Source organism: Thunnus albacares, chromosome 22, assembly GCF_914725855.1.
Source record: "Thunnus albacares chromosome 22, fThuAlb1.1, whole genome shotgun sequence".
Lineage (NCBI taxonomy): Eukaryota > Metazoa > Chordata > Actinopteri > Scombriformes > Scombridae > Thunnus > Thunnus albacares.
This window is the reverse complement of record NC_058127.1, coordinates 18,563,183-18,590,855: the sequence shown is the minus strand read 5'-3', so window position 1 is coordinate 18,590,855 and position 27,673 is coordinate 18,563,183. Positions and strand designations below refer to the sequence as shown.

The 27,673-nt window shown below is 42.1% G+C and overlaps 2 protein-coding genes across 4 annotated transcripts in view; one reads left to right on the top strand and one right to left on the bottom strand.

The window, feature by feature from the left end:
• The window catches only part of LOC122974040 (pyruvate carboxylase, mitochondrial-like), a 301,961-nt gene that overhangs the window by 173,536 nt on the left and 100,752 nt on the right, over window positions 1–27,673 (top strand). The gene's annotated exons all lie outside the window — the stretch shown is intronic.
• LOC122974041 (leucine-rich repeat and fibronectin type-III domain-containing protein 4) overlaps window positions 3,972–27,673 on the bottom strand; it is a 41,194-nt gene continuing 17,492 nt past the window's right edge. The window contains exons 3-8 of the mRNA XM_044341884.1: window positions 24,675–25,286; window positions 24,377–24,539; window positions 22,313–22,483; window positions 20,314–20,475; window positions 18,777–19,511; window positions 3,972–7,422 (exon numbers count right to left, since the gene is read on the bottom strand). Of these exons, the coding sequence (XP_044197819.1) occupies window positions 6,096–7,422; window positions 18,777–19,511; window positions 20,314–20,475; window positions 22,313–22,483; window positions 24,377–24,539; window positions 24,675–25,260 (3,144 nt within the window). The 5' untranslated portion in view covers window positions 25,261–25,286 and the 3' untranslated portion in view covers window positions 3,972–6,095. The remainder of the gene's footprint in view (window positions 7,423–18,776; window positions 19,512–20,313; window positions 20,476–22,312; window positions 22,484–24,376; window positions 24,540–24,674; window positions 25,287–27,673) is intronic.

The following is a 27,673-nucleotide window of genomic DNA, read 5'->3' as shown; positions in this document are numbered from 1 at the left end:
AAAATGCCTCTAGAAGGTGATATTTCACTTTGATTGACAGTATTTACTGTTCGTGCTCAATATGAGCATTTTGTAGCCATCAACCCTCATCATTAGCTCTCCTGACAATCTGTAGTCATCATTCAAGCTTCATTTACTCCAAGTCTTGTTAACCATAATTGCAAACAGAAAAAATAATTAAATACTAGACAGGAACAGCGGTCAGTGTCAGGATGGTTATGGATTCTTTATGTTAAATGTTCAGGGTAGGATGTTAATTTGAAGATTGCTATCAAAATGGCAACTAGTGACGGCACTGCATTACAGACAGAATATAAAAAAAACAAACAACAGCGATATATGATGGTTCATTAGCTCCTACAAGGACACAGAAAATCAGATCTGTCAGCTCCAAAGACAAGAGGGTATAAAAATGATGAAACAGCATTTCATCATACAGGCAAAAATCTGAAAATTGAATCTCTAAATCTACTGTCATGTAAAGGTTTTCTGCCATGTTTCCCCAATTTCAACATGACAGAATGAAATGGCACAGTGACAGTTTACTCGTAACCAGGTGATATTCACATATGGTAAAAGGACTGTCATGTATTATCTGGAGTCTGTTATAGAACAGGTTTTTTCCCCTGTAACATGCTTTTAGCATCTTGAATAAAAAATAAAGCTTTATTGTTGTATATATTTGTTGCTTTGAATTAAACTGTCTCAAACTGTCATAGTACTTCATATTCAATACATAACAATTTCACCTAAAGCTACCACATTGATATAAAGGGATGTAGGTTAGCCAGAGAAATATAAGCAAGTGGTTGGGCAGTTTAATTTACCCTGACATTAGTTTTGAACCTGTTGTTCACAACAATATTACAGGTGTTGATGAACTGAATAGTCAACCATGTGGAACATCAGCGCATTAAACATGAGAACTTAAGTTGCATGCCATTGATTGCATATGTCCTTTAATCCATACAAATGTGGGTTTTAGTGTCTGATCATTTCCTTTACAGTATCACCACAAGTACCTCTTCTCAGAGGAGTTGTCCCTGTAAGTTAGAGTGTCTGCACTTATTAAATCAGTTTGAGCCTTGGCCAGCATATAGAAGGTTGGACCTTGGGATTATCTCTGAGAGCTGTGCTCTATTCAGCCGTGTTAAACTCTTTGTTACTGCTTACAGGTCTGTATGAAAAGAGTTGCTAATAAAAAACTCTGTTGGTTGGTAGTCATCATTTGACGTGACATTTTTGGTACCTTTGGCTGTGCAGATATACAGTTTCTTTCATGGCACAGTTCAGCATGTTGCAGAACTGGCCCAACTGGTTTCTATCGCAGAAAGTGCTGAGGTCCGATGCATTCAAAGTCAGCAGTTACTCAGCACACTGCAGGGAAATGCATCATACCTTGATCATAACTGCAAATGTCAGAGGACGTTTGGCTACAGGCAGACACAGCCTTTCAAGACACACATGCACACACACACACACACACACGTGCATGGAGAAACATGCCAATCCCACTGCCATAAGGTTATCTTGTGGTGTGTAGAAAAGCAGCGTGTGTGTGTGTCTGTGTCTGTGTGTGTGCACTTGTTAAAATATGAAAAAGGTGAGTGTGTGTGTGTGTGTGTGGATGTGAGTTTCAGCGTTACTCAGCATTTTTTTAATTAGACAAATTAGGCCAGGGTTTTGCCTTTGGCGAAGAAAGCAGCAGGAGGCATTTCGTTGTGTTGTTCTTGCCCGTCACACATTAGTACACGTACACACACACACGCGCGCGCACACACTCGCACACTCGTTTCTCAAAGGTGACTGTAGCACAGATTCAGCCCTGCTTTTAATGTGGGCACCTATGATCTTCAAACCATATTGCCCTCTAACCTGATGTCCACTCACACACACTTCGTCTTCTCTCTTTTCTCTCCTTTATTTCCTCTGGTGTCCCCGTCGATGGTCTTAAATTAGGACACTGTCTATCACTCTGGCAATTTCTGACGTTTTAAGCTCGAGAGGCAAGAGAGCATATTAACCCTTTACACACACACACACACACACATACACACAAACAACATTTATCCTCTCCCAGTTGTTCCCTCTGTGGTTAAAGCATCATTTATCTGCCTGTTAATAAATTGCGGCGAGTACTGTGACAAAAATAACACCACTGCACACTCTCTGACCACATTGTGTTTGTCTCTCTCTCACACACGCACACATTTGGAAACAAGCCATGGATATACGCAGAGGCACACACAGGCATATGCACACCAGCACACGCTGAAAGATAAACACAATGACCTCCCCCTTCGCTTATTTCTCTCCTCTTTCCCTTGCTCATCATCATCTATTTATCCATCTCTAGGTGTGTCAGCAGTCTCATATTTCCCTCCTTCTCTGCAGGTCTTTCACACACTCCTTCCATCTTGGGCATTTAGCAGCGTCTGCAAATAGCTAAATAGAAAATGAAAACATGCAAGAGGAGAGGTAGATGAAAACTCGGAATAAGATGAAGGGCATTAAAAAAACAGGTCTGTCTGGCTTTCTCACTTCTCTCTGTCTCTTTTAGCCTTCCTGTCTGATGCGTGGCTTTATTTTCCATATGCAAATCTTTTGGATTTGAAATAAAATTACTCTTTTATGTGAAAGTGTTGTTAGTACTGCTATTCTGATTGATAATGAACAACCCAGTCTGCAGCTCCGTGCAGCATTCAACCACTCCCAGACGCCTCCTCGTGGAGGAATACTGGGCACGTCAAACTGGGAGGACAACCAGAGGTAAACCCAGAACACCCTGGTGGGATTACATTTGAAATCTAGCCAGGGTAGGTCTCAGGATCCCCCAGGAGGAGCTCAATGACACGGCTACCTTGCTTTGCCTGTTGCCATTGTGACAGGGATAAAGAAAACGGATACATGAATGTATGTTTTGGTTTGCTAGTTCATGTTTTCCACTTAAGTGTTGTCCTTTTCATCTGCTCATTTATATTTTTAGCAGTTTAATTGGCTACGTTCAGTTGCGGATCATTGCAAGCTCATGTCTTTGCTGCTAAATTAAGTGTTCAACTCAATTGCAGGGAGCTCTGAAGTAGTCTTGTAATTCTTACATTAGACTTTTTGTAAAGCCTGCAGGTATAGTTCATAATAACAAAGCGTCAGAATCATGATCCATTAGTCTGACAGCTTTTAGTTGTTGCTCTCAATCTGTTTGTTGTCACTTCAACTCTCTTTCTAATTCTGTGTCATATCAAATCATTTCTTTTGAATTTTTTGTTTACTCAGATCTTTTGTCTTTCTAAATTCATTTTGTATCTGTCCCCGGAACTTCTTTCGCTGTTTGCTTCTCTTTTTTATGGAATGTTTTTCTTAACTCAACTTTTCTCCATCTTATATGCTGTTTTAAATCACTTAAAGAAGGTTGATTTCACCCTTACATTTCAATCAGCTCCGCTGACTGATGGACTGAAGTAAACAACTTCATTTTTTAGGTAAATAACTTGATTTTTGGCACATTCCCTCATGTGCTTAAATTTTTCAGACCCATGAGCTGCGTTGAGCTCAATCATTTTCATCAAGACAGAATGACGTTCTTTACATTTCTGTCCAAATTTAAACTAAGCTGAAGAGCTAGAATTTTTTATCTGTACTCATCTCCCGCCCCGAGTAACAAACTGATTTAAAATGCTGTCTTAAAACCTGCTCTAGACACTTAGTGATGTACCATGAATAAACCACAGTGACACTGATAACAAATTTCTATTGTAAGTTCTTTTTGCACATAATCATGCTTTTGTGTGAAACACATTTAAAGTACATTTATTAACACACATGCACACAAACACGACACACAACTTTCTCCCTTGTGTTAATGAGTCGGTCTCTGTTCCATACATGTAATTTTTATTATTTATATCAAGTCCAGAGAACAATATTGACTTTGGCAAAATGAAATAAAAACAGAAAGGAAACAACAGTAATGGTTAAAAGTCATCATTATTAATTTAATTGGCTCTGTTTTTATAGGCATCTGTTTATGTGTATCTGTGTTCTGGGGTGTGTGTGCTTGCCAGTTTGTGTGTTTTGTGCTGTGTGTGTGCTTCTTCAGTATCTGGTTTGATCTTTATTTTTCTGCCTAGTTATCGTCAACATTTTTCTGCTCTAATCATGAAGATTTTTTGTCTAAAACAAAAAATCACACATTTTATATTTTGTATTCGATCCTACCATCACCCCCCAGAAAACTCTGAAAAACAGAAACACATGGTGCGACAAGTAACATCATTTTATATATATACTATATATATATATGTACTTTCAAGTTTTCTCTTTTCATTTTTTTTTCTTTTTGATAGAAGTTAGGAGTCTCTGTGGTCTGTGCCAGTGGATCAGTCATCCCATTACACGTTTCACAAAGTCTTCTAATGAACAGTTCCTAAAGGTTAGTGGCCTCCATAGTGGTTCTGTCATTTAACTGGTTCCTTTCAGAAAACATTCACTGTTTTGGATTAAAAGTGAATCCATGTGGCACAAAGGAGTCTGAAGTCACAAAAATGAATTTTAAGTAGTCGCTTTCTGACCAAGCTGCGCAAATTGTGACTAATTCAAGTTTTGGTAAAACGTCTTTAAACATTTCACTTTTACTGTGCTTTGAGCGGACCTTAAGACCCTGTCAAATCTTTTATTTTTATTTTCTTTTTTTTTTTTTACAGCATGTCCAGAAAGCGGCAAAACTTTTAAAACAGTAATGGAATCTGGTTGACTGGATTGCCCCCTCACAAACATTCATATACATGTGCGCACTCAGTCACACACACACACAGCCACACATACTCGCATCTTGCCCCCCGATCCATCAGCGCATGCACACTTAGGCGTCCATTAGCATTATTCATTCGTTTGGTCCTTTATCATCCGACATCCAATATGATCTCATGTTTCAGAAATGCACACACGCACATGTTCCACCATACACCCCCTTCTCCTCCATTTTGTAATCCATATCAACTCCATTGTAATCCCGATGTCTTTCTTTTAATAATGTCTGTGCTCAACTCGCTCTTTCCAGCTCGTATCGATTGATCATGTCCAATGCACACAGCTCTGTATTTATGCTCCCATAATCCGCAGGCACGGCAAGTCAAAATCGTTGAGCAGCCACAGAGGACACATAAAAGTCACATTCATTGTGTTTTGGAAAAGAGTTTCAAAATCGCCGTCCGTTTTGGAGTCCAAAAAAAAGCCAGATAACAAAGCAGAGCTACGTCATCCGAATCTTTTTTTTTTTTACGTTTGTGATTTTTGTCGGAGAAGAGTGTTTCTCCAGTATCACCCATAGTGTAGCTGTTTTTGATCCAGAGTAAACCCTTGTGTTGTGGGGGCTGGAACTCTGGAGAGTTGAAGTGTTAGCAAAAGTCTGGTTCTATTAGTGTACAGGCTTTACTGAGATCCATGCTGAGCTCACACTATCTCCGTCTGTGCTATATAACCTTTGTTCTGTTGCTCTACTGATGTTTTCCCCTCTTTGATTACGTCTCTCCTTCTTTGTGTCTATATATATCACTCACATTGTCTGTTCATACAATTGTCGCTCTGTCTAGATTTTTCTGAGTTTTGTTTGTCTCTTGTGTTCTTTCTTTTCTATCTAGTATCGCTTCATCTTTACGGATACAGCTTGAACTCAACATAGAGTATTTCAAGACAGTTTTAAAACTGTCCCATTATGTTTCTCCCCCTTTTCCTGTCACATCTTTCTCCCCACTTATTTTCCCACCCATAAGTCTTTTAGTCAGCTAAAAAGAGCCTGTTAAAAATCTTCACCTCACTTCCAAGTACACTTTCTTGTCTCCTCTCCATTTTTCTTGACTTCTCACCTGGCAAATCAAGGAGCTGCACAAGTGAGATTCAAGTCAATTTTACTCTTCCCTCTCCCTCTGAACTCACAACCTTCCCTCCCTTCGTCTACAATCACTTCATCTTCCCTTTCCGGCTCCCTCAATTTTTCCACTGACTCCACCTCTTTGCCCTGCTCAAATCCCATTCAAACTGTACTCTTTTAGATCCCTTTATCCCTCTTAACTTTCTTTTTTATATCTTTACACCACCAACTACACAACACTTTCCTCCAGTTCTTCAGCACTCCTTCCGTCCTTTCCCTTCTCCCTCCCCTTGTCTTTTACACTGCTCCCCTTCCCAGTAGTGATCCCGGTGTTAGAGTTGGAGTTGGTGGTGTTGTAAGCATGGATGTATCCCTGTTGGAACTCACACTGCCCTCCAAATCCCCTGCCGTTTTCGGTCTCGTCACTGGTTGTCGAGGACGCTGTGCTTGTCGTCGATGCACACTGCACTAGCATTCCATGAAGTGACTGGCTCCGCCTCGTCCAGATCACGCTCAGCCGCTTGGCGTAACTGACAGCACCATAGCGCTTGGCAACAGTCGCCGCTGCATCAGTTGCTAAGGCGACAGAGGAGCCCATATCCAGCGAGTGCCGCCGTTTACTAACGGTCCCGCTGGCAGGATTTAGAGGGGATACAGGGCTCTGATAAGCCTGAGAGGAGTTCCATTTGTCCCTGCCTCGGGGAGTGATTCTCCAGTCCAACAGATCTGAGTCTCTCAGGGGTGCAGCCAGAGAGAAACTGGCACGATTGGTCAGTTCTCGCTCCAGACGGGGTCTTGGGCGTTCCCTGGAGCGAGACTGACGGGGCAGGGTGGATGGAGGGGAAGGGGAGTAGTAGAGGGGAGTTCTGTCACTTTCTGGGGTGTATGGTGGCGCCTTCTCCAGCTTCCTCTGTCTCACCACCAAAGCCATCTCCCCTCCTGTCCCAGTCATTGTAGAAACCACCCCCCCAGCTGAAAGAAACTGCTCCAGGTTGACTTTAGGCTTGGGCCTGGGCTTTGGAGGGAGTTTCGGGGGCAGAGAGGAAGCAGAATCGGCCGCTTCCTTCTTCTTGTCCTTGTCTTTGTCTTTCTCCCCTCTCTTGGAAGGGAGACCATTGGGTAGGACCACCATCATCATGTCCCCGGAACCATTTGATTGGTAGCATCCACTACTGTTGCCACCTTTGTCCCCGCCCCCTACACCTCCTCCCTGACAGCAGGCCCCACCTCCTGCCTCAGCGTTGCTGTTGTGACATATAATGTGGTCGCCATGGTTGCACACACGGTGGCGAACCATTAGCGCCACAGTGAACACGAGTAGGGTGACCACGACAACGCCGCCAACCAAAATGGTGAGCGTCCCTCCCAGGAAGTGGGCTTGGAGAGAGCGGCACGCCGGGTAAACATCCTTGGTGGAGAACGTGGTACAGCCCAGGACCTTTGTCGCTGCTAATGACGTGATTGTGTCATCAAAAATGGCCAGTACGCACAAGTTATAGTCCACTCCCGAAACCAAGTTCTTCAACAGGAAACGGTCACTGGTGGATGGCAGAATTCTAAACAGAAAGGGAAAAAAAACAAAAAAGTAGAGGTCAGTGAAATAAAAAAAAGTGATCTGCACAGGATCAATAGAGAATTAGTTAAATCTAAAATATCTTGCAGTAACTGGAAGCCTAGCCTGAATATTCTGACTATTGTGGAACAAAGGAGAAAAGGTTGAATGTTGGAAAAGAAGCTGAGGAAAAGGAGGGGTGAAAGGATGGCTAGAAACAGCACAGGAGTGGATACTGCAGTAGGGGGAGAGAGGGAAAATGAGGCTATTGATGGAGAGTGTGCCCAGGGAACATGAAAAGAGAACTCTGTCTGCTCATTTGGAGTGCACGGGCGTGTGTGTGTGTGTGTGTGTGTGTGTGCCGAAATACTTGAATCCCTGCGAGAAGCAAACGTCAAGCCATTTTGTGGGACCTCACTTTTAAAAAAAGAGGCCATTTTAGATTTAGTCAGGGCTAGGATTACAGTAAAACGGAGACATTTTGTGGTTTTGATTAAAGGTAATAGGAAACAAATGTGTCAGCGTATTGTCATAACAAGTGAGGGGTGTGTTTTGTTGTCTTTTAACTGCGAATGCGTTTCCTGCGTGTGTCTGTAATGCATGAGTTCTTGCGTGGGATAATAAAGAGAGAAGTGCTTTGAATTTGTCCTCATTTTAAGTGTTCGAGCAGCCGTTAGAACTAACAAACGAGGGAGAGGTGAACAATAGAGAGACAGAGAGAGGGGGGAAAAACAATGAAGAGAGATGGCGATGAGAACGGAGGGGCACAGGCTTTACATAAGCGTGTGTACCATGCTAGAGTTGTTTGTATGTGCTTGTCAGTTCATGCTTGCACAGTATATGAGTGTATTTGTGATATACTAGAATGAACATCTATGTGTTTTCATCTAAGTGGGTTTGTGTGTGTGTGTGTGACATGCAAGAGTAAAGTGTGTGTGGGAGAGTGTAGCTCAGCTCAAGTGTCTGTCGCTGATGGGTATGACTTTGCCCTCTGCTGTCCAACCCTCTTGTGTGGGCAAGTGTGTGTGTTTGTGTATTTTTGTGTTACATACAGGAATATTTTGTCAGTGATTTCTTTTTTCATTCCTCACTTGTATTTTGGTCTCCCGCTTCTTCTTTCTCTCTGCCTTTTCACACTACATCAAAGGGCTTATTTGTATCTACTGTTGCTAACCGTTCCAGCTCCCCTTAGACTTGAGCTACATCCTATAAATGCCATCGAGTTTGACTCAGACACTGCAGAAGGCCTCTAACCTCAGTCTGTTTATAACGCATTCAAAATAAAGAGACCGGTGATGGCAACTATGTAGTTTTTGTATTTTTTGAGTACATTTTGAATTGGATGTAACTGACTGTTCTTACATAAGCTAGTTCTTCAAATGAAATCACTGCGATTGACAACTCTCTCACATATATCCACAGCAGAGTTTCAGAATCAGTGGGATAAGATACTTGGACAATGGAGGAACTATCTGGGAAACAGAAGAGGGGGTGGTTTACTCAAGGAAAGCTTTGGGGTAGACACATGGATTTAGGTTCCAGTACTGCTAAGTATTGATCACTGATTTTCACAGGCTTCTCAAGGATTTAGATTTTCTGAACAAATGCTTAGAATATCAACTCTTGTAGGTATATTGTAGGATTAAAAGTGTATTTGAACTGAAAATCACCTTGAAAACTCTGTAACACTGCTTTATTTCATTAGGATATGATGCCGCAAAACAATCTGAAAAGCAAGAACTGGCCCAGAAATATCTGCAAACTCCTAATTTGAAGCAGAGGCTCTGTGTGATTTGATAACGAATTACAATGAACTGTCTGACACTGTCAGTCCCATTATAATCTGAACAGAAACACGGGGCATTCTCATTATCCAATGGTCATTAGGTTGCTATAGATTGCTTTCTAAGACTGCCACAAATTCACCAATTAACTCATTCTCTGCACTGGAGCAACTTGGGGACCCAGGTGTGTGTTACCATGGCAAAGGCTCATTATTTGGCTCAACAGTGCAGCGCCTCCACTGAAAGCATCTCTTCATACAATATCCACACATTAAACTCTCTCTTTTCATGACCAGTCGACCTCCATGCCTTCATTTCTCATCTTTTGAGTGAACACTAACATGAAAATCTCTAGCTGGAGAGAACAGACTCCAAGCAAGAGCAAAAACTGAACACTATTTTAACAAAAATGAATCTGCGAAAAGACAATATAGTTGAAGGGTTTACTACAGCCAATTTGCCAGAATGTCCCAGGAAATGCTGGTATCTCTCTCTCTCTCACTCTTTTAACAAATGAATTAGTTTAAATGTCTCTTTCAATTAATGCCTCAAAGAACCTCCATTCTTCAAGGTGTCGGGCAGTTCTGTAATTTGATGGACACTGACTAAATGTGGAACCCAAAGGTTCATAGCAATAACTTAAATTGGAAAAGAAAGTAGCAAAATTAAGGTTTTGATTAAGTACTTTTTATATTCTTACAGCAAAGAGTAGGTATTTTATGAACTGAAATCTAACCAAAGCATTATAACCAAATATCTCAGGGATGGAAACCCTAAAGGAAAGCCTGTCTTGGTCAAATCAGTCACACCGGGTGATTATGAATTGCCTATGTAAAGTCCAGTAGTGAAGACAGTGGGTGCTCATCAGATTTCCCACATGAAATATGAAAGAAGCATAATGCTAGCGCTGCCTCTGTGTCTGAATAAAAAGCCTCAGTCATATTATAGGCTTATAAAAAGGCCCTGAGAAATATTACAGCGGTGTCAGTTCATCCAGGGCCTTTATGTGTCTTTGTATAATTGATAGATCCCATGAGCCAGAGACTTGACCATCACTGTGTGAAGCCCTGTACTCGGCTGAGGGGCTGGTTCTCTGTAGCAAAGGTTATATTTAAATGGGTTTTCTCTTGCTTTGATTCACTGTCGTGTTAATGCGTACCAGTTTCTCATGTCCTTTCCCTCTCTCTTTCCATGTCATTCAGTGTCTCCATTCGATTCATATTGCCAATATAGCATGCTTTATTGAATAGTATTGAAAAAGAATTATTATTATCTAAACAGTCTTCAACAAGCAATATTTGTGCTGAATCCTTCACCATTTCCTTGCATATGAATTTTCTTTACCAACTAGAATCTATGTATACAGTGCACTGAATGCTTTTTGCAGTCGATACCAATATTATGTATAATAAACTGGGACATGGCATCTTGAAAAAACATCAAACTATTCAGTGGGTCTTCTATTGTGCAACCGTAAGTCACACATACACACACCTTGAATGAATCCTTGAGTCATTTTTCTAATCCTACCATTCAATACCGGCTCCTTTATTCACTCTATCCTCCATCCCTCCCTCTATCCTTCTTTTCAGCTCTGTTTCGATCTTCTCTCCCTCAATCTATCCCCCTTATTCTTTTTCTATCCATCTTTTTGTGAACAGATTTCCTTCTTTTCGCTGATCAGTCACTCACTCTCATCTCTCCACATCCTCTGCCCTTTTCATCTCTTTGTAATCGCCCGTCATTTTCTTTCCTTTTCCCCTAAACCTGCATCGGTGCGCTCCTTTTCGTCCCATGTCCAACCTCTTTCTCGGCACCTTTTACAATTTGACTTACACTTTTAGTTATGTCCGTTCCCTCTGCACATCTCCTCTCCCTCTTTGTCTCTTTTACCTCCACTGTATTTCTGGAGCCAATCAGTTGTGCTTGCCACAAATCCTTTGGCAATTCTCACCGGGCTCTACCTGACCTCCCAGCCTCTCTCCTTTTCACATTCTCTGTACTATGTCTCTATTAGCCACAGCTATAACCGTGTACCATTATTTAGCATCCAAGGTCACTCCCTCTCTTCTCTCATGTCCTCTTTAGCTGCTTTGCTCTTCCCTCCTCCTATCTTCCCTTTTCCCCACCACCTCTCCATTTGCCCTCATCTTATATTTCTCATCCTCCCTCTTCCTCACCCTCTCTCCCTATACCACCACTCCTCTCCTCCACCCCACCACCGCCACTCCCTCCCTTATGAGATCATGAATCACCTCTATAGTTGTTTTTGCCATGCTGGCAGCGACAGAAATAGGCAAGCAAATTCACTGAAATATACATGGAAGGACCTAGACGCATTCACAAACGCATGCATCTTTGATATGCTGATTCTCTACACTGCATTATGCATTTTTAACCATATTTACATGCCCATTGTCATATGTAGATGCAAATATTCAGCTGTGCGGTGTGGGTACACATCCTGGACAAGTGAAATGAAAATCACCTAAATCCTCAGTGCTCTTGAGACAATGTATGTTCATGAATATAAACTATGCCACATATAACTTTGTCTCTATGAACCATTGGTTGTTTTGAAGTGGCAGGGGTGTTTGTTCTCATTACCCCCCCCCCCCCCCTATATTTGCAGATACTTGCATTGTGCTCTGGCACCTAAACATACCAAGCATATGTCTGTCTCTGTGCTTCTAATTATGGTTAAACCCCACAAAGGCACACACACGTACACAGATGCAGGGAGAAAGTGAAAGAGACAAGGGAGTGCTTTGTTCAAGCGGGTGACACAGAAACGAGTAATTATTAGTACGAGAGGGGAAAGAGAGAGAGAGAGAGAGAGAGAGAGGAAAAGAAAAGAGTGGTGGAGGGGATAAAGGAGTGGTAGAATCCTATCCCCCCTTTCCTCATCTTTCTTTCCCCCTCTCTTCCTCTTCTTTTTCTTGTTTCTCTCACTGCCTCATTTCGTCCTTTTTCGCTCTATCTGTGCTGCAAAGTCTGGTGGTCTGACACCAGACAAGATTAGGCACAGAGAGCAAGAGACAGGGAGAGGGGAGAGAAAGAAAGACGAGCAGGAAAAACAAAGCAATTATCTTCTCTTCTGGCTGACATCTATACTGCCCTCGTTTCCTTTTTTCCATGTCATGTCTTTTGTTCGTTTACCCTTTCCTCCATTTTTGGTCTTGATTCATCGGACTGTTTACTGTCTTGTTGGCTCACTCAATTTTGTGTGATCTGTTCTCCTGTTTTCCTTGATCAGTCTTTCTGTCAGTCTCTTTTTGCCCCCCCCCCCCCCCCCCCCCCTCTCCCTCCCCCCCTCCCTTCTGGATTTTGTTTCATCCCTCCTTCTGTCTTTTCACTTTCCTTAATCTATCCTTCTCACTCAGCTCTCTCTCATTTGGCCTGATTTCTTTCCCCGTCGCCTGATTCAGTTGTTTTCTCTCTCATTCTCGTTCCTATTTTTATGACCTCCTTCTCCTCCCCAATCCTCCAGTATTTAACTGACTCCAACATTTCATCTTGATTTCTCCCTCTTTTCTCTTCTTTTTATTTTAGCAACATGATAAAAGGTAATCACACTGTCCTTCCCTCTAGCCCTCCCTTACTTACTCTCCTCCTGCCTATGACCCTACAGTATAATATAAGGTGACATATGTATTGAGTTCTGACCCTTTTGCTCTTCCTTCCTCCCTCTGCCTCTTATATGAGTTGACACATGTATTGACCCAGTAGTTTAACACTTAATTACATCTTCCCCGAGGGTACAGCTCTCAACCCCATTCTGTACCCCCTTTCCATCCCAGCCATCTAAGTCCTTGTTCTCTTCCTCCCTCCCTCTTTATCCCCTCTTTGTCTCTGCATGCCTCCTGTTATATCTCTCCTTACATCCTTATCTATCCCTGACTCTGCAGATGCACTTATCTCGTTTCTTGTATGATTTCTTGTATTAGTCACCAGACTCACACCAGGCTAAAATAGGATGCTTATATCAGTTTCCCCCAGCAATATCATACAGTACAATACAAAGAGCCATGTTGTATGTAACATGACGGAATCTAAGACTAAAGCCACTTGATGTTTTTCCCTCCGACTCACATCTCAGTGGAGGACAATGTTTGATATAATGAACCTTGCCGGACACTTACTTATTCTTGTACTGCAATAAGCCACGGGGCTTTTTTGTGTATTTTAATCCTCGACAATTTTAAAAGTCTTATATGGAGTCTGTCTTTGTGATCAGCCTGTCATGTATGTTTTAAATTTTGTCAAATAGATCTATCTATCTAATTGCATAATTTTGACAAATGCCCTCTCTGTATCCTCTAAACTATATTTATATATCGGTTCATTACTGTGTCAAATATTAGTTAAAATGCTGTATAATTAGCGGTAGCAAATGAGCGGTATTGCCATACACCTAATTTTCATGTTAAATTTCTTTGACCGTCTCATTTCCCTCTCCTTTTATGACGCATTATCAATCTATTTCTCAGCATGCTCCTTTCCTGTGGCTGTCAAACTCTCACCCTGTCTGTTTTAACTGTGCGTCCCTTTTTTCTGAGACTCTACTCTCATTATTCTCATTATTTCTTAAACTCTGCGTGATTTTTCTCTCCAACCTACTCCTCTCTGTCTCTATGATCGTTTCTGTTCCCATTAAATTAAAACTTGGCGCTTTGAGTGCCCAGCAGGAAGGTTGATGCTGTTGTGGCTGGGTTGAAATAGTGAGAATTGTTAAAGGTCTTATATTTCTCCCTGCCTGCCTGCACAAGACTTTTGAGTCTCAGAATTAACTTTTGGCTACAAGTGTCATACAAATGCTCTCAATGACATGGCACCAATCACACAAAATGTATTGAAAACATCTTCTCCAACATATTGCCAACAATTTATAATAGGGACAGCTATTCTTAAAAACATAGATAGCCCTATGGTAAACATCTTTTGTAATTCAGGGGCTGAATAACGTATTAATAATGTATTGAGTAAACACACGGGTGGAACACAATAAAGCCTACACAATGCAATGCAATTCAAATAAAGTAGTGCTACAAAAAAGTAACACGGTTGTGTTGTCTGTCATAGAGGTGACAAATTGACTATGTGGTGATTTTTTTTTTTTTTTTTTTTCCAAGGTCATAGTTTGTGGTTTTGTCTACTCTCTATATGTACATAGGCTGGAGAAAATAACAAGAATACCTGCAGTACAATAGTGTAAATTCCACACCTTTCTGACAGTCTCAACAGAAATTGTATATTACCAGTTTCCGAAGCATGTAGTGTGTTTGTAGGACTGTCGAATTGCATTACATTGCACAAACGATGCTGTGTCCACCCCCTGTGTACTTTTGTGGTTTACAAATGCTAATCCTTCAGCCATGGCACTGTAAGAGAGATTTTTTTTGTAATTAAATTTGCTGAAAAGATAGCAAATTTTCTAACAGATGGTTAGAAAGAGGGCACTTTACAAACGCTGCCTCATTTACATGGAGGGACATTCTTTCTGCTGTTCTTTGTCCTTCAGGTAGGCTGAGCCCATGTGTGGGCAAGAAAGAAATCCCAATTTGGTTATTGCTCTCACTGAAACATTATGGCAAAGCTCCAGAAAGGAGGCCCAGTTGACTCTGTCAGGGGAGCTAAGGGTGACAGGGTGAGCGGTGCCCAGCGGATGCCACATGGACGACATCCCACCTGGCACTGTCACAGACGCCATCGAAATTAGACAAGCCGCGCTAAAATGGAGGCTGGTGTTGTCTAGAATGTGACTGACCTGTTAAAGATGATTAAGTCTGGCAGCCACATGGTGTCTTCTCTGTTCTGTATTTCTCTATATACAGCATATACCTCTGTCTCACTGTGCAGCTGACTTTTTATCACTTGTCAGATACTTTCCTCACTCTCCTTCCATTCTTAAATCCTCTGTTTCTTCACTTCCTCCCCTTCCTCAGCTCAGTTTTGTCCACCTCCCAAAACAGACATGCAGCAGCAGCAGCAACAACAACAACAACAAAATATGAATGCAAATCCCTGATAAAAAGCATGAAATCTCGCTCTTCCATTATCTCCTTTTGAATTTATAAGCCAGACTCCCTTTGGCCGACTCCTCTCTTCTCGGTCTTTCTAGCTGGTGTGATATTGCGGTTGGCACTGGCATATTGATGGCATGATAGAAATCTATACTGGAAATCCCTGACTGCATTGTGGTATGCTTCCTTTCAAATGCTGCCCCCTTCCAGTTCCTCTTTATCTGTCCTCTGAGGCCGATCTCCCCGCTACCTCCCTCAAAGCCCTCAGACTGCTTGTCTCCTCTTGAAACCATTTTCTTCGTTCCCAATTTGGTTAAGAGTTTATATCTCAATTTCACCTTTAAGCTAACCACTACATGTCTATCTCTCCTTGGAGACAGTTATCCCCATCCATCTGTTTAGTTGGCAATGTGATTTGTTTAGAGTGTAGTCAAACTTCTAATCGCTTTCTCCCTCCTCCACTGAATTTCACCATCTCTCCTGTGACGCTGGTTGCCTTGGCTTTCTCGCATATCTCCCCTCTTGTTTTGCTACTATGCGAGTCTCTTTGTGTCTATCAGCATTTTCTTGTCCCGAGCTGCACAGCTGAGCCTTCACCTCTACTGATGCTGCCGTTTTAATATTTCCTTAATTAGTTGACTCAAAGAATTACTTTTTCCCTTCGTCACCCTTTTGTCAAATTCATCGAGGGCAACTGGGATTGAAGTAATACTACAAACAGCCGTACAATGTAGAACAATCCAATACAACAGCATGGCAACAAATTCTACCTTAGTCATGCTCAATGTTCAGTTTTTTGTTGAGACTTTTTCAAGGATGTTGATTCCACTCTATGAGGCTGTATTGAATGTATAGATGCATGATATGCTACAAGCTTCAGTTTCTAGAGGTAATATACTTTTACTCAATAACATAGCAAGTCAGCTCCCCCCTATTATTAGAGTATTTTCTGTGGAGGAATTAAAGCAGCTGATCAGCGAGGGAGCTGAGATCTCATTCAGTTCATTCAATTCAATCATTTAATTAGTTCTCCATGTGTAATTGCCACAAACGTGTCGTGGGACTGCTCGCAATCTGCACTTGTCTGTTTTGATGTGGCATTTCAATGGGACACCTCTTCGCCTCCGTCCTTTCATCTACCCATCCCTCTCTCCAGCAGTGAATTCCCATTTCCTCTTCCTTCCACTCCCTTCTGATATTATTCTTTTTTTTTTGTTTGTTTGTTTTCCAAGTACTACCTCCCTCTGTTATCCCAAATTTCTATGGAGCCAATCCTCTCCTATCTTTTTCATTACTCTGAAAATCCACCTTCTCCTTCTTTCCTCCCTATTTTAATACCCAGGTCTATTTTTATTGTGTACACACATTTTCTCTCTAAATCTATTTCAGTGATGGATTTAAATACCTCCCCTCCCTCTCTCCACCCTTGCTTCCTTGCTTTTTCCTTGAGGACCATTTGGCCCACCCCTCTCTCTTCTCCCACTTCCTGTCTGTCAGTCTCCCTCCTTTCACCCATCCTTCTTTCATCTCAATCTCTCCCAAGGTGATTTGGGTAGAGCCCATCCCCTATCCTCCCTTTCTCCCTCAATCCCTCTCCTCCTCCTCCTGAAATCTCTGAGGCCTCATTCCTATCTTTAAAATTCCCCTGTTCTTCCCTTCTGGCTCTATCCATCACTCAAACTATTATTATTTCCTCCCCATCCGTCTTTTTTCCATTCATCCCTGGCTGCCATCCTTTCTACTTTCCCTCAATCCCTCTGATTATACCTACACACATTTTTTTTCATATTTCCAATCATCTCTCAATCTGTCTGTCTCCCCATCTTTCAATCTGTTCTCTTCCTGTCATACATTTCGCTCCTCTCACCCCTTCTCAATGCTTACAGCTCAATAATACCTGAGGGTAAGTGCATTCAATCCATGCATTAGTGCAGACTAAATTCAAAAACACACGAATAATGCCGAGATAGCAATTCCTGCCCTATCTCCCGTCTCCTTCTCCTATTCCATCTTGCTCCCACTGTTTTGCTGTAGCAACAGCCACACATATTAATGTTTCATTAGTCTATGGTTATAAATACAGAGGCAGTAAACTTTGAATGCATACCCGTATAATTCATGTATAGTGCAGCAGTATATTGGTGTACGCCAGGTTGCTAGCACCCTAGCAACACGTCTGGATTTATTTCTGTCTTTCTCCTTTTCCCCCTCAATTAAGTCTGGCCTCAGTTCCTTCCTCTCCTCCTCATCATTCAGACCTCCCCTATCTACCCATGTTTCTGTTGATGTTTGCGCAGTTAGTTTTTTAGGGGTATCACAGTTTCACGATGTGAGCCCAGAAAGTGTAAAATTTTGATCCATCATGTATCATGTAAAATGAAAAGGTATGTTTTACCGAAATTCCTTGCTTTGCTTCGTTTTGTTCTTCCTTCTAATCTTTTTGGCTCTCTTTGGCTTTTACAAGTGTCTACAGTAGTATTCATCCTTCTCTCCACAGCTACACTAAACAAATTGGCTCACAGCAACGCATAAAAATGGTGAGCGAAGATTGGCAGCTTTGCAAAGACTATCTCAGGCATGCAAATTATATAGTTTTTCACCTCATGTTTTTTTTCCAAAACTGTTGTCTAAACATATAAGGCAGGATATGGTGGTGGTCTCTTAAATAATTTGTGGTTACAAGAAGAACGTTGAACCCCTAACCTCAAATATGGTCTTTATAAATGTTTGATTATTTTTCTGCCTCTGAGAGCCTGGTGAGTAAACACAGACAGTGAAGACTGAGTGGATCTCATTTTAAATTTGAAATGACATGGTTTACTGAAGGTTTAAATGCTATTTCAAATTAGAAATTACATGACCCATCAACATCATGTTACTTAATCAAACCTGTCCTTTAATACCGTCACATGCTACTGCACGCCATTAAATGTCGCCGCGGACGAATCTTGCATTCAGAGTCAGACACTGCGTAACTTACCTTTAACTACAAACCCAGATGTTTTTGTGTTCCAAGCCACACTGTCACAAATTTCAGATAAATCGTCCTCCCTGAAACCCCTTTATTCCTGCAGCATTTCCTCACTTGTCCTCTGATTCTACTCTCATACATATGCACTGACTATCCACCTGTTGGGTTTTAGTGTCATACAGAGATGGAGATAAATTATTAACTACCTTCGCCCCTCTTTCCCTTCATCTGTCTCCCCATTCATCCTTCCCTTGAGCTATCCACCCATCCATGTACAAGGTGAACAGTTGCACTACTGAAGTGTCATGCTGTAATGGATAAATATTTAAGGAGTTTTGCATGAAATCAGGTATATCCACCATTTGAGGGAGGAAAACACTGACACTCAAAAATTGATTTCTGGTTACATAAACAGGGCAAGCTGTTACTGTAATAACCTATTGGCAGGCATTTAAAAACATTTAGCACTAAAGAACCCCTCAGAAACCTAATGCAGGTTTGGTGCAGGATGGAGGATCTCACTGGTTTCCACCATTTTTGTAGTGAGTTATGTTCATTATATAGCAAAAGCTGAACTGACCTGTAGATGAGGGTTTCGTCGGCGGTGCAGTTGTACTGTATCTGATACATCCAGACAACGTAACCTGCAGACAAACGCCCCAAATCCCATCGGACCTGAGCCGAGGTTGATGTAACACCTTGTACTCCAACCATCCTCCCTTCCTCATCGTCCCCCTCGTCGTCCTCCATGCTCCCTCCATCAGCCCTCTCTGCCTCAGAGGCTCTGCCGCTGTCGCCCTCGTTGTCCTCCCCTCCACCTCTTCTCCCATCCTCCACCTCTCCTCCACGTCCTGCGCCATTGTTAATTCCTCCGTTTTTCCCCGTGCTGATATCTGAGGAGCCCGGATCGGTCCTTAAAATCCCATTGGTTATGTTCCTGTTGTTCTTGGTGTTCACATTGTTATTCCCTGTGTTTCCACCTGCTCCGCCCCGGTGAGGCAGGGGGATTATTTTGAGGTCCACAGTTGCAGTTGCTTCACCCGCTGCATTTATTGCGATACATGTGTATGCCCCGTCATCCCGGGCAACCGTTACTAAGATATCCAAGGTCCCATTGCTGAAGGAGCTGGTCCGGGATGAGTTTGCAATGATGCGGTCATCTGGTGAAACCCAGTGTACTACTGGCTCGGGGTCGCCGATGGAACGGCACTTCAGCGTAGCTCGCTGGCCCTCCAAGACCCACAGCTTGTGGGTGTGACGGGTGATGAGAGGTGGTTCACAAGTAAACTCCTCCTCAGGAATTGACCAGAAATACCTGGGAGACGAAAGGGAGGAAAGAAGGAAAGTAAAAAAAAAAGAGAGAGGGAGGGAGAGTAGAATCCCCTTTTTGCTAAGTACAGGAATGTGTCTTGTTTTTTTCCCTCTGAGGTGTGTTTGGCAGATGAATGTAGCGCATTTACCTAAAGATCTATGTGTGCTTGTCTATCAATTTAAGGGTAAAATTCAGTAAGGCACAACAGTCTGAACAATTCCCATACTACTCTGCAAGAAACGGGACTAAGCAAAGAGTAATTAATGGTGACAGCAATGACAGATGATGACAACAGATGCTCATTTTCCTCCTCAATCCTTTGTTTTCACTGCATGCTTTTGACTGCAGGGTTAGACTGGAATATAATGTTAGAGAGATGCAGGGAGGAGAAAGTGAGAATGTGAAGTATGAGAATAATGGCTGAATAACGGAACATCACATCGATATTTCTCACTCAGTCCTCAAGGCCTACCTGTCCTGTGAGTTTTTGCTCCAGTTCTATTCTTGCACACATGATGATCCAATTAAGGTGCCATAAAATGTGAGGCCCATTATTGGATGTGTGCTAAAACAGGGCTAGAGCAAAACTTGTAGGACAGATTGGCCTTAAGACTAGGTGGGGAAACAGTAGTGTATGATATTCAATTAGACTTAACGCATCTACATTTACATTTACATGTACTTTAGCACTCCTTGACGTTGAAAAAGGCTTCATCGATTTAAAAGGATTGGGATAAACTGTTGGTTCTTTGGATAGCTAAAACATAGTAGATTAGACAAGTAAAGCCACCAATCAAAAATGTACCTTCCAGCCAGGTGAGGAGGTGTGGCACAGGTCTCCATGTCGTCTCCACGGATAAGCCGCCGTAACCATAGCAGTTCACAATTGCAGTGCAGTGGGTTACCCCCAAAATTCAGGCTTATGACAGCGTTGTAGGGGGTGGGGCTTATTGCACCTGTCTGCGACCTGAACATGACAAGGGAGGAAAAGTGATGGGTTCATTTGCACAGCTCTCTATGCCTTAATGGAGTTCAAGTTAATTTGACATCTTTATTTCGATGCAAATTTCTTGTGTAATTAGACTTGTAGATCAAAAACAATCCATTTTTGAACGACCAAACTTTTTTTATATAGCGTGGTCATCAGCAGGTATATAAGAGCTTGCTGCTCAAAATGAGAGAAACAAGTACATTTAGAAATTTTCCAATGTACGCTGTAACAAACCTACCCAGGAGCAATAATGCTGTTATAAGCATCTCACAGCTGGCCTGTTGATATTAATACTGGAATAATTTCCAAACATAAAGATATAGTCCAAAAAACTGGGGCTGTTGCACCGTGTACTGTGTATGATGATGGGTGTGCTACCAGTGTTTTCTCTGAAAAGTATTCAACATTCAGAGGTTTGTTCCTGCCATAATGATACCTGTAGTATAATCTCCAAACCCCATTTAATTAACTCTCTTTATTTCTTGTTCTACATTCAGTATTTAAAATGAGTCTAGTTAAAAATGACTAGGACTGTCTGTACTATGCAAATGAGACATAACTTTTTGCAGTTGAGATATGGCTTAGGGTCAATGCTTTGGCAGAACAACGTGTATTAGTGACTACAGCAAAACTGTATGGATGAAGCAATGAGCTATACTCAACGTATATATGCATTTTTTTTCCCCAAACTTGCTTTTTAGAAGAAAAAAAGTTGAATAATTGGATACAGGGTGCAATGACAGCAGCAGGCTTCCAGGAGAGCATCAAATAATAGGGAGAGAATGGGAACAGGTGGCACTGCACAGAATAAACATAAAAAGAACATAAAAGAAAGAGGCATTCAAAGGCTGCTGTATAGCCCTCTCCTGTGGCTACATATAGAGAAAAAAAGCACAGGTGGGTAAATTTAAATGACAGTATTTTGTAAAGCTTTTCACAGTACATTCAGTGTGAACTGTAATGGGAAAAAATAAGATTGAAAGGGAAGGAGAAATGGAAGGAGAGTAATCTACAGTAAAGACTGGCAGTACCAGACTGAAGAGGCTGTTTACTGTAGTTAAAAGTTGAAAAGGTGGAGTTGATGAAGTATCTTAATCGCTCTGTAAAGCCCTGTTCATAGCTTATTATACATCACCGATTCTAGCTTTTAACATTCAGCCTATTCATTGGCCAATTTGTCTGTCAGAAACCAGACAAACACTCTGCAATTTGCTTTAAATCTCAGTTGTGCTGAGTACAAGTTCAGAGTCTGTGTCACAGCTGGACTCTGTCAGTTATTTGTTTGTTAGTTGGAGCTTAGGCTGCACGTCTACAATGAAATGGATTTTCTTTTCTTTACCTCTCTCAGTATTTGCCATCACAATTTCCAAAGTTTAAAATGATTGACTAGCCAATAAGTGGACACCAGAGACCTTTTATTCATTCCCCTTGCAGCCACTTTCTGCTTTGACATGCAGTCTGGAACAAGCCACTGCCTCATTTATACATGATAGCAACAAAAAAGGAAAATGAAATGAGGACAGGACATGTTCCCCCTCACCATACCAACTAGCTCACATGTTCCAGTCTGTGTACCTCTGTGGTGCATACGTACATATGGATAATTTAAAAAGCTTGATAAATAGTGAATGGACTAAAAATGGACTAAAAGCTTTACTGAATGTCTGTACATCAACAGTATCTCCCTGTGTTTCTTTGGTAGAGTGCCCTGTTAAAAAACACTTTGGTGGCTCTGTGGCAATGTCGTCTGTCACAGAATATTTCCACTAAGCCACTTCTTAGAGAAACATAAAAGAGGAAGCTTAAGAGCTACCTTGCAAAGAGGGGATCAGGAGGCAGGGTTCGGAGCCTGTTGGAGGTCATATCCAGCCTTGCAAGCTTATAGAGCTCTCCAAAGACTCCTTCCGCTATATGGTCTATCAGGTTATGATCCAGGTTCAGTGTGTGCAGACTGGCCATGTTCTGAATGGACTCCCATGGTACCCTGTAACAATAAAATAGAGGGATATATAGTGATTAATATGAGATTCAGTATGGTGTTTGAATTGATGTACTTTGTGGCAAGTTTGGTCATGTACTCTTGTTGGACGGAGAAGAAATAAATGTCTTTTAAAAGTAACGACAGCTGTGAAGACAGATTCAACCCTCTGATTATAGCATCCTTTCTGGGTACATTGATTAAATTAACCTGATTAAAGGATGAGTGTACTACTATTAGATCAGTCAGTTTGCACTCTGTTATGAACATTTTCCTATTTTTCTGCGGAAGACAGGAATAAGCGAAGACTAATTAATGGTGACAGCAATGACAGACAACAACAACAGATGCTAATTTTCCTTCTCAATCCTTGTCTTTCTCTGAGTTTCACCACCCCCATCTGTGACCCATTGCTGTAGTCATTTAGTATTCCTTTTTTGCAGGCATTCACTTAAGAATTGTTTTGGGCAAATCTGTGAGTCAGAACTGACTCGTGATAAATTTAAAGCAATGTATTTATTTTTGGAGGCATATTCAGTGCATGCCTTTGTCTTTGGCACAATGTACTGTATGTTAAACAGAATATACTTGATGTCATCTGAAAAATACTGTAGCACTCTGAGTACTGAGCACAAAGAGAACTTGCTACCACTCAGTCTCACACAGTAAGTTGATTTCAAAGCTAAACTGGTGGAGCGAGTATATTGCGGTGTCAAATGAAATGAATGGAATTAGTTATGATGTTGGCATATCATCATCGAAGTTTTAAGTCATGGAGGCTTCCTATGATTTTAATCACTTTGCTGGAGAGAGAAAAAGCAGCAGATGGTCCCTCGCTTTGACTATATACATACAAAATAGGAGTCACTTAGGCAGTACTGAGGGGGAAAGTTTTCCAGTAATCAGGTCATAACTTGTTTTTTAAGTTGTTTTTTTTTTTAAATAAAGACTGTATTTGGCAATTCCCACCTTTGCTGCTTTGCTCAACATCAGAAAGTTTAACCAGTTCAGGTTCCAGGGATCTGTAAACTAAAAGCAGCATTTGAACAAAGTTAAGCTGCAGAAGATGCCAAGTGCCCCTCAGTTTGAACTTTCCCACCTGGATACACTTCTAACCCTGAGTTCTCATATGACATGATCTGTTGCCAGTTTTGAACGTTTTTTTTAACCATGATAAGAAATAATCCATGATCTAGGTTCACTTTGAATCCTCTCAGTAACCCACAACAAAGGGCAAACAGCAGTCGCTAATGTATGCATCATTAAAACTTTACACTTGTCTTATGGCTTGGTGGAGATTGGAGAGAGGCCAGAGAGCTCCTGTAGAGGAGATAAATTAAACATCTTAATCAGAAGTGACAGCCAAAAGCTGAGGAATTCATCAACGCAGTGGGACACTATGAAGAGGAGAATAGGGGATTGGTAGAGAATACAACGATTGTTCTGATTTATTATTTAGTGCAGTCCATTGTTCTAAATAGAGGTGACTGGAATACTACACAATGTGTTGTGCTAAAGGACAAGCCATGTGGTAAAGCTATAGCAATGCACTCTCATACACAGTAAAGTCAGCTCAGTTGTGTCCTCATCAAATCTTAAGAAAATCAAAGTCAAAGAAGGAAAATTGATTCACTTTCAATTTTCTGAGCTTTTAGTCCTCTCCTCTCAGCCTCAGCATTTTGAGTCTGTTTCTCTTCCTTGTGTTTGCTGACTCGTGCGTGATCATACAAAGCATTTCCACTGTGCCTTGAAATATTGGGAGCTGAGCTGTGCATCTGCAGTATATGCTTAAGACCGAGGCCCACGTACAGACACTCTAGAGTATTGCAGCGTGTTTCTATTTAACAAAGAAGATGGATGCAAGCAGGTCATAAAGGACACAACAGAGGAAAAGGTTACCTTCTGAGGTTATTATATGACAGGTCGAGGTCCTCTAATGTGAGCAAAAAGTCATCAAAGGCCTGGGCAGAGACTTTGACCAGCTGGTTGTTGTTGATGATCAGGTGCTGCAGATTCACCAAACCTGCAAGGTCCCTGGGTCCAAGTGTTGTCAAGCGATTACCTAGACACACAAATATAAAAAATACCTCTTAGTAGTTTAATTTCAGTTTTTCCCATGAACCTGATTCATCTCTAGATTTTACCAGGTCATATCCTAGTAGTTAAATTCTTGGATGAAATTACTATTTCAGCTCACCATCCAGATGCAAAGATCGCAGACTCTCCAGGTCAGCAAAGGCCATCGGTCGGATCAGGTGGATGGTGTTTCTTGACAGAGTCAAATCAACCAATCCAGTCATGTTGACAAAGTCTTGACCTCCCACCTCCGTGATGAAGTTGTCAGCCAGTCGCAGCTCGACAGTGCGCCGGTCAACGTGCGGGGGGACGAACAGGAGGCCCTTGTCGGCGCAGAGCGTGCTGAGCGACTCTGAAAGGTTTCGACACACGCAGTGGAAGGGACAGGCTGAGACCACGCCCCACGTCTCCCCTGCTCCAATCAGAGAAGGCAGCAGGCAGCATGTGACCAGAGTCAGCCAGTGAAAAGCTGGAAAAGGGACAGAGTCGGGAAGCGTTCTTTTTGTAGCTCTGGGGCAGGCGCAGTGGACGAGATGGGATGAGGAGGACAAAGATGAGACGAGGAGAGGGGGAAGAAAAGAGAAAGAGAGGATGGATGGAGGGAAGAAGGAGGGGAAGGTGGAACGTTTTGCCCTTTGTTCGGGGTGGAGGTGTGTGTGGGGCAGGTGTTTTTGTCTGCGGGGATTGAGGGGTGGGGGGACAGGCATGGTAGAACGCCTGGCTATCCACAGACCTGAAGAGAGATAAAGAGAAAAGGGGGACAAAAAGAAGAGGAAATTGGGTTTTAGACATTTTTCTTTTGTCAGATTTGTTTTATAAGAGATGTCTGAAGTGTGTTTTTGTGTCTGGTATCCTGTCTTCCACCTACTCTTGACTAGACAGAGCTGGAACGAGAGGCTGCTCCGCACACCTGCATACTTGTGTGGGCAAAGGCCTCCTCTTAAACAAGTACCACTCTGCACTAATGTCCACTTGGTGCTTCATAGCATAAAAAATCCATATTGAGAAATAGTTGACGCCCCTGCAACACGTACTTTCTTGCTTATACCTCTTACATATACACTTGCAAGCACACTCACAGCCCTGTGTAGCATTTCACCACTATAGCCCACTGCCTAGCAACATCATCCCAAAAGACTGAACACAGCCAGTCCCCATAGTAACAGTTACCTAGAAACCTGTTAGAAAGGATTAGACGTGTTATATCATAGGAGCCTTTCTTAAGACTGTGGGTCAGGGAATCAAATTGGGTCACCAACCTATCCTATCAGCCCTGATTCCACAGCAAGACTCAAGTCAAGCACAACGCAGGTCTCAGTAGGCTCAGTGGAGTACGGCACACGGGTCTAAGGGTCCCATTGTAATCTCAGACATGCTGAGAATCTCCCAGTAAACACGCGCTTTGTGTGCAGACATCCCTAAATACAGCTATGTGATAAGGTATGAGTCACTGCAACTGATTGGCATGCATAATAGTTGTCATAGCAACTGTAACCTAGATACAGAGAGAGTGACAGTGAGTGTTGATAACAGTCACAGGCGTGTTGACTAGAGAGAGGAGACATAGGATGAGACGGTGAGTCAGTGACAGAGAGAAACTAAGAGTGTTGGAGAAAGCTAGGTGTATTTTTATGTGGAGCAATCTGGAGACTTGTGCAGTGGAGCGGAGCCCTGAGTGTGTTGATCATGTAGTTAGAGATACAATGTATGCAACCTAATACTTTGAGTCAACAGCAGACATAACCATATATCATGCTGACTTTACAGGTTGACTCAAATTGCTGGCTCAATATTTTCCATTAAGTGCTAGCTTTGCTCTTTCTGCGTGAAACTAGAAGAGAGTTTACCATCTAGCTCAGATATTGAGGCCGTGTCGATATCAAAGCTTGGGGTTTCCAGCAGCATTTTTTTAAATTCTCCTCCCTACTACATGGTTTGCTTTGGTCTACTTCCAAATATGTGAGACAGGCTACTGTGTCCCATTTTTGAACCCTTTTAGTTTGCACTGAAAAAGAAGAAGAAACCTTAATGCTAGAAACGGTGAGACATTTTTATCTTACATGCCCCTTAAATGTTCTCACTGTTAAAGCAGAGAGGCGCAAGAAATAAGCAATATTCCTCTTAGATGTTGGATATGGATTACATATGGGTTAAGGTCCCACAAATGGTATCATTGTTTCCTTAATGTCATGCATTTCCTTTTGAAACAGGATGTAGCGGTGGAACATTAAACCAATGGGCTATTAGTTATGGAGAGAAAAGCAGTTTGATTTGATAGGAGTTGGGTCAGAAATGTGTGCCCATCTCATATGACCTATAATAGGATACAGTGACTGAAGTCTTAGAAAACACTGCCTTTGTTTCACTCTAGGGGCTCATAATGACTCGCAGCAACTCCGTACCTTTTTCAAACCAAATCTAAAAATATGACTCTAACACACGCTCCGGCTTAGCAATGCTACCACTGAGTGTTATTAGTTATTTCCTATGTGTGTGGTGACAGCCGGTCCCCAGGGCAGCCGATGTTGGAAGTCGACTGCTCCTGAGCTCCTGTGGAGGCATGCATACTAAAATGTTAGAAAATGCTCCAGCAAAAGTGAAATGCCGCTTAAAAATATGTCTACTCCGTGGCGGGCTGAAAAGCCCTAATGTCAGGTGTTGTAGAAGGAGCGGGGCACTTCAGTCCTGTCTCGACCAGCTTACCCTGTACTTTGCTAAAGCTTGCTGCTCAGACAGCCAGCGGCACGTTGAATATCAATACACTCACACACTTGCCTGTTGTGCGGTCCGTGTCTCCCCACTCCTTCATTTGACCTTTATTGTGTCTTTCCTTCAGCCCCCCCCCCCCCCCCCCCCGACTTTCCTCTCCTCTGTCCCTGCTCCACTCTGACTCACTTGCTTCTCTCACTCTCATAATAATACTCTTCTGCTTTGCCTCTCATTTTCTCTTTCTGTTTTTGATTTTCACCTCCTCCCGCTTCTTTCTCCTTGTGAAAGCCTTCACATCCTTTTTCGTCGTGTCATGTCCACCCAAACCTCCCCCCCTTTTCCCCGCAGCTCTCTTACCTACCTCTCCTCTTCCTCCTCTACCTCTGACTCTCTATTACCAGGATTGGTCTT